Raw genomic sequence first — 9,588 nt, 5'->3', positions numbered from 1 at the left:
TGGGGTGTTCTGTGTTATAGATGAGTTCTCCTTTTTTTTTTTTTTTTTTTTTTTCCCCTTCTAAAATTCCCAGTGCCAGTGACAAGAATCTATCTGTTCTGCAAAATTTCCAGTAATTTCCTTTATTGAAACAATACTGCGTCCCAGAGAGCTAGCAGTTAATGAAGAAAATGTAATGTGACTTCCAGCTTAGCTCGAAGAGGTCACCTGTATTTGTAGAAAGCAATTTAATTCCTTTACCTCACTGAATAGCTGCACCTGCAAACCTTTTAGCAGTGGGATGACCTGAATTATTGCTTGCGCTGGGGTGGAGGACAGCACTTGAAACCCTGCCCAGTCATTAGTGTTTTATTATACAGAGTAAAAGGGCAATGGGGGTCGCAAATCAGATACCTGAAGTAAATCCCATCCCTGCCCATCCTCAGTAGAAGCCGTGGACGGGAGAAGATAATGTCACGTGTCTGTTCTGAGACCTTCGCTGGGTTCCCAGCAGCGATGACGGATTTCTCTTGGCATTTAATGTCTGCATGGATACTGAACACCCAGGTTGTCATAAATTCTGCCATTGCTCTGGCTTTAAGCACACTTGTAGCCTGGGCTTGTGCAGGCCAGTTTGGTGAGAGCAGTACCACGTTATCAGACTTGCATGGTACCCCTCTACCTTCTCTTCTGCTTGTTGCTTTCCACCGGTGACTTGCTTTGTTACTGGTGTCACCGGGGTGGTGTTTGCAGTGTTTCAGCCCCACCGCTGGCCCTGCTTCGCTCCGCTTTCTGCTCCTGCGGAGTTCAGTTGAAGGAAATTACAAGCAGTTGCTGATGATAACTTAATTTTGAAGAGGTGGGATCCTTGCTATCGAATACCCCCTACAAGGCTGCTTCTGGGTTGTCTCTGTTGCAAGAGCTGGTTTTAACATCAATGTCTTCAGCCGCTTTCTTGCAGCATTTGAATATGTAAAAAGACCAGTGTAGTTAGATCCTCTAGAGATTTGGTACGTTTAATCAGGCGTGGGCTTAATTTCCTGCTGGTCTTGCAGCACGACCAGGACACTTTCCATCTCCACAGCCAGCAGCAGCTCTTGAACGTAGGAAGGTGACAGAGATGTCTGGTTTATTGCCCCAAAGGCATTTGTGACAGATTAATCAGCAAGCAAAGATCTTTTCTGAGCCTCCTCATTTTATTCTGTCACTTCATGTACAAATGTCTCCAGGCTCTGGTGGGGCAGGAAAGCTTGTTCTGCTCTAACGAGGCGTTGTTTTGCAGGCGTTGGATTTCAGCTTGGATGGGAAGGTGAACTTGACGGAGCTGACGCTGGCGCTGGAAAATGAGCTTTTAATAACCAAGAACGGAGTCCACCAGGCAGCCCTGGCGAGCTTCAAAACGGAGATCAGACACTTGCTGTAAGTCACCGGGATCGCCGGCTCTGCCGCTTCCTCTCCCTTTGGCCGAGCTTAAGTAGCAGCTGATTAATGGTGGCTCATAGCGCTTCTCCGAGGGGCATCAACGTGGCACTGCCGTTTTGCTGGAAGGCTAGGTTTTCTGTTAGCTTGCTCAGAAACTTTCAGCGCTCTCGTTTTGTGTGGGTAGAACACTCAAACCCAAGTATTGCAGAAAAATACTCTTTTTTTAAAAAAAATTAAGCAAAGCAGCTGGCTGTTGCCAGCCCCACTCTGCAGTCTGGAAATGGTCGCTGCAATCTGCAGTGGTCACTGATAGCTCAGGAATGCAAAACTTGAGACGGGGCTGGTGCAATTTGATAAGGAGTACCTTTAATCCTAACCGACTTCTCGCAGTAGAGTTACACAGGTTTTGCAATGTGATAGAGGTGTGGGTGAGGTGCAAAACCACCGTGCACCCCCACTTTTTTTCATTTGAAAGTCGACGCAGTTCGACTTTGTACTGGACTTGCCGTGCAGGCTTCTCTATTAAGAGAGTGCAGGAGATGGGAAACATTTTCCGGTATGTATATTTATTAGTTTATAAATTGTATACGTGTGCTACTGAAGCTCAAATATTTTTTCCCACACACCAATGGATCATCTTGTCCACCCCACTTTGGAAACCCCTGCTCTAAGCATTGCACCCTTGGTTTTGCACTGGTTCATTGCTGTTGTACCAGTTGCATCCATCTGCCACGTGCACGAGCTCCACTTGTTCACGGTGGTTTGTTTGTACTGCAAATCTTCTAATAGCTTAGATATTTATCAGCTTATGCATCCACCTCCATGCAGACACCATAGATGACTTTCGCTGGTCATTAAGATTGCACGTGTCCTGTCACTTGTTGGCTTATCACTTGTGCTTGCGAGCTGCCCGCTTCGCTTGTATGAAACCTCGCAAGATGAGGCTTCCCACTGTTTGCATCTACATGTCTAAATACCTTTTTGTGTTCACTCAGTGGAGTTGTTGTCAAGTTCCCATCAAGAAAGCTGCTCAGTGTAGCAGATCTTACGAGGCTGCGATCAAAGTCAGATTGGATGTAGTGTAAGGTTGAAGTGGTAAAGGTAATAAAACAATGAGAGCAAATAAATGGGGCAGAAAGTGACTGAGCAAAATGGCATCGTGCTGCAATTTGGGGGGGGTAGACCACAGCTGAGGAGTTTTAAGTGTTGAAGTCTATGGGGATATCAAGACATGTCCAGAGCTCTGTGTGCAAGTTCATATCTAGTGGCTACATGCAGTTGATAAGGCTCTTGGAGAACTTTCTGAGCCTCTTGCAAGTCCCTTCTTTGAGGGAGCCGGGAGGGGTGCCCTAACGCAGGGTGGGTGTGCTTCCCCTAGAGAGAGGGTTGACCAAGTGGCCAGAGAGAAAGAGAAGCTGCGGTCGGACTTGGAAAAAGCCGAAAAGCTGAAATCCCTGATGGCTTCTGAAGTGGACGACCACCACGCCGCGATTGAGCGCCGGAATGAGTACAACCTCAGGTATGGCGTCCCGGTTCACCCCCTCCCCTCCTTTTCGGCATCACTGCCGCAGCATTGCAGGGACTTGGTGACGGAGGTAGTGGCTTCATGCCTGCTGATTACTACCAAGCTTCACTCGCAGTGGTATTTGCCTTCTGCTTCTTTTTACGAGCTCTTCTTACCTCCAATGCCTTCATAGGAAGCTGGACGAGGAGTACAAGGAACGAATTGCAGCTCTAAAGAACGAGCTCCGGAGGGAACGGGAGCAAATCCTGCAGCAGGCTAATAAACAGCGACTGGAGCTGGAGCAGGAGATAGAAAAGCTGAAAACGGATGAGAACTACATGCGGGACCGCCTGGCCCTTTCCCTGAAGGTAACGGGGACTAAATGCAGCCGGTGTTTTCCCCCAAAAGGATGCCCAGAAGTGGGGAGCAAAGCTTGCAACATAGTCCTGTTGAGCGGATGTGTTACAGTGGGTGTTGCACCAGCTGAAGGTAATTTCAGCAGCAAGTTAGAGGCATGTCTGTGAGAACTGGGTTTTGGGTTACCTCGATAGGTTACTGCTTGGATTCGTAAGGCTCCAGTTCAAATCTCTGCTGCCATCAAGTGCAGAGTGTGCATGTGTACGGCTATCGGATGGACTGTCTGCCTTGCTGACTGGCTGTCCAGACAGCAGATTAAACTTTGCCAAGACACATAAAATATTGCTTAAAAAAACCCAACCAAACAAAAAACCCCTCTAAAGCAAGCTTACTGTTACGCCTTTTGATATTTTATCTGCTACCTCATGCAATTGTATCACTCACCCCTGACCCCACAGATTCACATCCTTTTCCTAGATTTGTGGTTTTTTTAGAAAACAGTTAAGTCACAGCTCTTTTTAATCTGACTACTGCCTTACCATATAATTAACTTTTGCTTGGTTAAAATAAAAAAAAAAAGAAGAAATGGTAATGGTGGTGTCTTAGAAACAACATCAAAAGTGCTGACAGTCAGAAGGACCTAATACACCCTTACAGATGTTCAGACAAGCAGCTTTGGAAAGGGGTGGCTGTCCTGTGAGCATCAGGAAAATTGCAAACTACTCCTTCTGAAGCAGCCGTCCGAAAGGGGTGAGGAGCAGAGGAGTGCAGGGTTTGTGAGCCGGCTGCGGGTCCGCTGCTCACACTTGCTGTTTTGCTGCAGCAAGAGGGGCCGGGTGTGTGTGGATTCACAATTCCTGTCTTCGGCTGAAGCTTGTAACGGTGTCGTGCTCTGACTTAACTGGAAGATTACTCTTTTTCTTGTCAGTTAACCACGTGCTAATGTTTTCCTTCTCCAAATGCTGAGGATGTTGGGGGTTTTGTTTGGTCCAGGAAAACAGCCGCCTGGAAAGCGAGCTATTGGAGACAGGAGAAAAACTGGCTGAGTATGAAAATTTGGCAAGCAAACTGCAGAGGAACTTGGAAAACGTCCTGGCTGAGAAGGTAAATCCTCCTCTTCCCAGTATGCTTCCAGAATTAAATCGCTTTTTAGTTACTATACACTCGAGCTGCCGATTTAACGAATAGCTGGAGGCTCTTGGGGTCCCTATCCAGATGTGACCAAGGCACAGTCTGCCTTGTTGATGTGGACTGCCTGACTGCTTTCCAGTTAAGGAAATTAAAAATACTCCACCTCAGCTGTAGTTTTATACTAATTAACAGTAAGGAGCCTTACAGTGAAGCAATCATCCTGCCGATCTGCAGGGATTTCTTTTCCCCAGCACATAGTTTTGGATAGACCCAACATTCAGGCCCTTTCTAGGGAAGATTATAGACAAGGTGTTAGGCGCTATGTGGCATCTCTGCTGAAATTAGGTGAAAATCAAGGTTGAATAGCTCATGCCGGTTGTATTACAATAAACTCATTGGAATATCAGCTTCTCCAAAGGCATTTCAGTGTGTGTGCATCTATAGACGAAGGCTCATATACTGGGATTCTCACCCAACATCTGTTTTGCAAACTACTTTAAAGCTGGGATTATTTATCAAGCTGAGATGTGCATATGCTAAGCTAGCAAGCTGTGGTCTGAAATCAAAGGTAGTATGAGAGTTATCAGCTAGTATTTGTTAGGTGGGTTGCTCGTTGTCCCCTACCAGCAGGGAAGCAGAGCTTCTGTATTTAAAATTTTAAAAATACAAAAAAAAAACCACAAAAAAAACCCCTAAAAAACCCACACCCAAACCAGAGAGGGGAGAGGGTGCAGGACTGCTTGCAAATGGCACCCAGGCTGTGATGAGCAGGGCTGTTTGGTGGACAAGTAACCGAATCCCATTCATGCCGTTTCAGTTTGGTGACCTGGATCCCAGCAGCGCAGAGTTTTTCCTGCAGGAGGAGAGACTGGCCCAGATGAGAAGCGAGTACGAGCGGCAGTGCAGGGTAAGTGGAGCCCAGGGCTGGAAACCTGGCACCCGTCCGCCTGTGTTCACCAGGAATGTCCTCACTGCAAACAGCAGCGCAGAGCAATATTTTTTTTTTCCCCCTATGTAATGGCTTTTTTACGTTAATCCAAGCTCTTGGGGGATGGAAAGCTCTTGCCACAGAGGCAACTGGCCAAGTGAAGAGGATGAGGTGCCGCAAGGGTGGGCTGGCAGGAGCCTCCTTCGTTCCCCAGCTGTACATCAAGCTCAACTCCTTGCGCAGTTGTGCAGGAACTTTTGGGTTATGAAATAAATTTTGCCCTAACTTGAATTCAGAGTTGCAGAAACTTACAGCAGAACTAAGATATATATCCGAGTTTTACTGGTTTCCAAAACAGTGGTATTTTCTTAAAATAAAACTGAAAATGTAAAGCTTGTTTTTATCTCCTCAAATCTTGTATGGCTGAAATACCTTTAAGGTGGGCCTGCAAGTTTTCTATTTACATCTTTCTGATGACTACAATGGTTACCAGCATTCAGCTCATTTGTCCTGCGTGATCCTTTTCCTTCAGTAAAGGACTGCCTTGGCAAAAGGCCATCTAATCTGAAACAGCACGGTAGCTCTCCTAGGAAGTTGCCATTTAAACGCAAAGATTGGCTAGAAATATCTGTTGAATTGATACTTCTTGATAAGACATTGCTTGAATATGCAATTGATCTTCTTTTTTTGAGTACTGGCAGATGTGAATCGGTACTCAAGGTTCACTTTCTGAACCTTTCAAATCCGCAGAATTGTATGTTTACACATTCAGGGATTCATTTTCCTCAATAAACACTGTTCATTGAGCTGAGCACATGGCATTTGGCACAAACACTCGGGATATTCCGCTGGCAAGTGAGCAGAAATACCAGATGGTAAATGCAGTAATGAGGGTATCTCTTTCCTAATTTGATCTTTCACTTCTGATTTCATTTTTCAAGCGGGTGGTGTTTGAGGAGGTATTTCTCAACTGTTTGAAAATGTTCCTAAGCTGCTGCTTAAAAAGGGTCATAGGAAGAAGGAATAAAGTGAAAGGTCCTGGAGCATGATACACTTTAGAGGCAGAATATATACAGGCTCTTGGTCTGAAGAAGCTTCTGCTCTTTTAGTAAGGAACACATCTGTTACTTGCACAGGTTGGGACCTGGAGAAGAGCGTTGTTTTGCTGATAGGAGGATGACTAACTGTGGCACGATGGCAGGATTATTGACAAGCATTTACCTACTGTAATTCCCTCCTAAATGTCTCGTCGCAGGAGTGTGTTGATGTACAGATGCTCAACTGCCTTGGTTGCTTTCATTCAGGCTTCTTTTTCCATCCCCTCTCAGGAGCTGCAAGACCAGATAGATGAGCTGCACTCGGAGCTGGAGGAGTACCGTGCCCAAGGCAAAGTGCTCAGGCCATCGCTGAAAAATTCACTGTCGGAAGAGTTCGACCTTGATATGAAAAGTCATGGCAATAGTGGTATTGAGCCTGACCAAGGTAAAGCACATCTCCTATATGACCAACTTCTGCACTGTAGGTATTTATGATAACATCTCGAGGCAATTATGTAAAAACTTTCCCAGACCTTCACAGTGAGACTCAAACACCACCTCTGTTTTGCTATTTAACGTTAAGTGGAATACGGCTGCTGTGTTCAAAGCTGAAACTAATGCGTGCAGTTTCTTGTCTGTGTGTGTGATGGGAATTTGAGAGCTGGAAGTGGCTGCCTAAACAAATTCAAACTGATGAAATAATTCTGTTGAGAATGTATCTCTTTGGGCTTCACGAGTATGTATATAATTACTGTTTTTAAAGGACTTGGTTCAGAAGACTGCAACCCGTTAAATATGAGCATAGAGGCAGAAATGGCTATTGAACAAATGAAGGAGCAACATCACAGGGATCTACATCATCTCAAACAGGAGCTTGAAGACACAGTAAGCTATTTTAACTTAAAATAAAACTTCAACTTTTCCAGCCTCTTCATACAGGTGGAACGGTCTTGAAGAAGGACTTTTAATTCCTGGTCAAAATAGAACCTTTCTATGAATCTGAGCCTCTGCCTTCCCTGCTCCTTTTCCCTGTTGCTGTGCGATGCAGAGGGCTGGATGAACGCTGCGGCAGATCCGCATGCCGCCGACCGGGTAACGAGAGAGCAGTGAGCCTTTCTGAGGCTGTATTGCATTTCTGGTCTTGATAGCCTGCTGCATCTGAATTAGCCACTTTGTTCCCACTGGCATGGGCTAAGTTGTGGGTTAGAAAGGCTGCTGGCAGGAGTTTGCATTGCGAAATGCTACCCTTGTGCAGCCTGTGGCAACTCTGCTGTTACGATAACCTGTGCTACTGAAAATGGGCAGTCAGCTCCCCGTTTTTCTGCGTGTCCATCTGCAGATTAATCTTGCCACATGTGCAAAAAATATCTCCATGGGCTTTGCATGGAGAAAGCTTGGGTCTGGATGGGCTTATGAGGCCAGGGCAGCTCCACTCCAGTGCCTGTCTAGGGTACTGGGATCAACTGGCACAGCTCTGGGCACAGCCCACCACCACCCACCAGCCTACGCTAGCGTCTGTGTCGAGGTCCCTGTGGTTCCAAGCAAGTACGACCTACCTTGCTGTGCAGGTGAGGTGCACTGGTGTAGAGATGGCCAGGCTTGTTCTGTGGGAGTCTGCTCAGGACCAGAAGTTGGGGATCCCGTCAGGCTTCCTTTGCCTCTGTTCCACCAGTGCCCACCTCCAGATGAGAGACGGTTATATAGTTATAACTGTTATAGAACTATAATCTATTCATTTCACGTATGGCATGATACAGGGACACTGAAACTGTTTTGTGACAAAGCACAGTGGGAGTGGAGAAAAAGGGACTAGTAAAATATCACCCCAAAATCATTACTTTTCCTTAAGAGTCCAAAAAAAAAAAACCACCAAGTCTTTTCAAAAGGAAGGGCTTCATCTGCCTCTTAATTTGCACGAGATTTTGAAAAAATAATCAGTGAAATAAAAAAAAAAAGGGTCCACTAGCAATTTGCAAAACTGACTTAGTACTTAAAAATTGCCAGTGGCTTCTCTTTTCACAAATTCATTTAGTGGAAAAACATTAATTTCCCTGGCTTCTACTAATAATCATCTTTATCTCAGTAAGAAATTAAGCTGAGCGCTTTAGCATTCTTTGCAGGAGAAATCAATACAAGATGCTAATGTGTAAATCAAAATATTATGTAGAATATATGGAAATATATCATACAGAAATGTTGAGAAAACGTCTCTGTAGGGCATTCTGTAGAAAATGAACCAATCCAATCTGTTTTTCTTTTTGTAGGTGAGCCATTACGAAAAGCAGCTAGATGAGACAAAAATCCACTGTGAAAAGGAGCAAGAGGCTATGAGGAAGAAGCACACTGAAGAGATGCATGTCATGGAGGAGCAAATAACTGGCCTTAAAAATCAAATTGCAGAACTGCAAGGAGAGGCAGCAGCGCTCAGAGAACAGCAAGAAAAGCTTGACTGTAAATATGATGATGAGAAAAACAAATTACAAATGCGTTTTGATGAGGAAAAAGCCAATCTGCAAGAACTATTGAGGCAGGAGCACGAAGAAGATGTTAGAGCCAGACTGGAGCAAGTAAATGAGAAGTTTAGTCAAGAACGGGAAGAGCTGATTCAAAATGGTGTCTGGGTGGAAGAAAAGATGAGAGTTTTAGTGCAGACGCTGCAGGAAGAGAAGGGAGAGCTGGAACGTGGCTTTCATGAGGAGCTGAAAAGGATGGCAGAGGTGCACGCCCTGGAGAAGGAAGAGCTCCAAGGAGAGCTGCTGAGGAAGCACGAGCAGGACCTGGAGGAGGAGAGGTGAGTGTCACCGCTGGCGGGGACAGTAGCGGTGTGCGTTGACCTTGATGGCTTGGCATGGTGACCGAGGTGCACCTAGTGCAGAAATGACTCCTGATGCTTACTCCAAGTCTACTAACTGTACAGTGCTGGTACCTGTTTTATTCCAGAACACTGGGCTGCTATTCAGGGTGGTGGTTTTTTTTTTTCCTTCTGACCTCTCTCAAGCAGATATTTATATTGATTTTTAGCTCACCCAGAGGCAACAGTAGTGTTAAAGCATAACCAGACACGATTAACTTGAGCTCTGTTCAAGATCCCTGTGCTTTACAAATCCCTGCTTTGTCCTTTTAAAGCATTTGGGTTTTCAGAGTTGTTCTCTTCTGAAGAAGTAAAAGGATGGCTGGTAGATGCTTTTAGCCAAGATCGAGTGTCAAAAGAAACTGAAACCGTCTTGGGG

At 45.4% G+C, this 9,588-nt stretch overlaps 1 protein-coding gene across 2 annotated transcripts in view; it reads left to right on the top strand.

The window, feature by feature from the left end:
• NIN (ninein (GSK3B interacting protein)) overlaps positions 1-9,588 on the top strand; it is a 55,115-nt gene that overhangs the window by 23,624 nt on the left and 21,903 nt on the right. For both annotated transcript variants that reach the window (XM_009706181.1, XM_009706182.1), the window contains exons 8-15: positions 1,262-1,398; positions 2,780-2,920; positions 3,099-3,273; positions 4,256-4,366; positions 5,211-5,300; positions 6,650-6,803; positions 7,122-7,243; positions 8,623-9,149. In XM_009706181.1, the coding sequence (XP_009704483.1) occupies positions 1,262-1,398; positions 2,780-2,920; positions 3,099-3,273; positions 4,256-4,366; positions 5,211-5,300; positions 6,650-6,803; positions 7,122-7,243; positions 8,623-9,149 (1,457 nt within the window). The remainder of the gene's footprint in view (positions 1-1,261; positions 1,399-2,779; positions 2,921-3,098; positions 3,274-4,255; positions 4,367-5,210; positions 5,301-6,649; positions 6,804-7,121; positions 7,244-8,622; positions 9,150-9,588) is intronic.

The sequence above is a fragment of the Cariama cristata genome, unplaced genomic scaffold (assembly GCF_000690535.1).
Source record: "Cariama cristata isolate BGI_N322 unplaced genomic scaffold, ASM69053v1 scaffold22708, whole genome shotgun sequence".
Classification (NCBI taxonomy): domain Eukaryota; kingdom Metazoa; phylum Chordata; class Aves; order Cariamiformes; family Cariamidae; genus Cariama; species Cariama cristata.
Note: the sequence above shows the minus strand (reverse complement) of the source record. Positions and strands in the feature narration are given on the sequence as shown.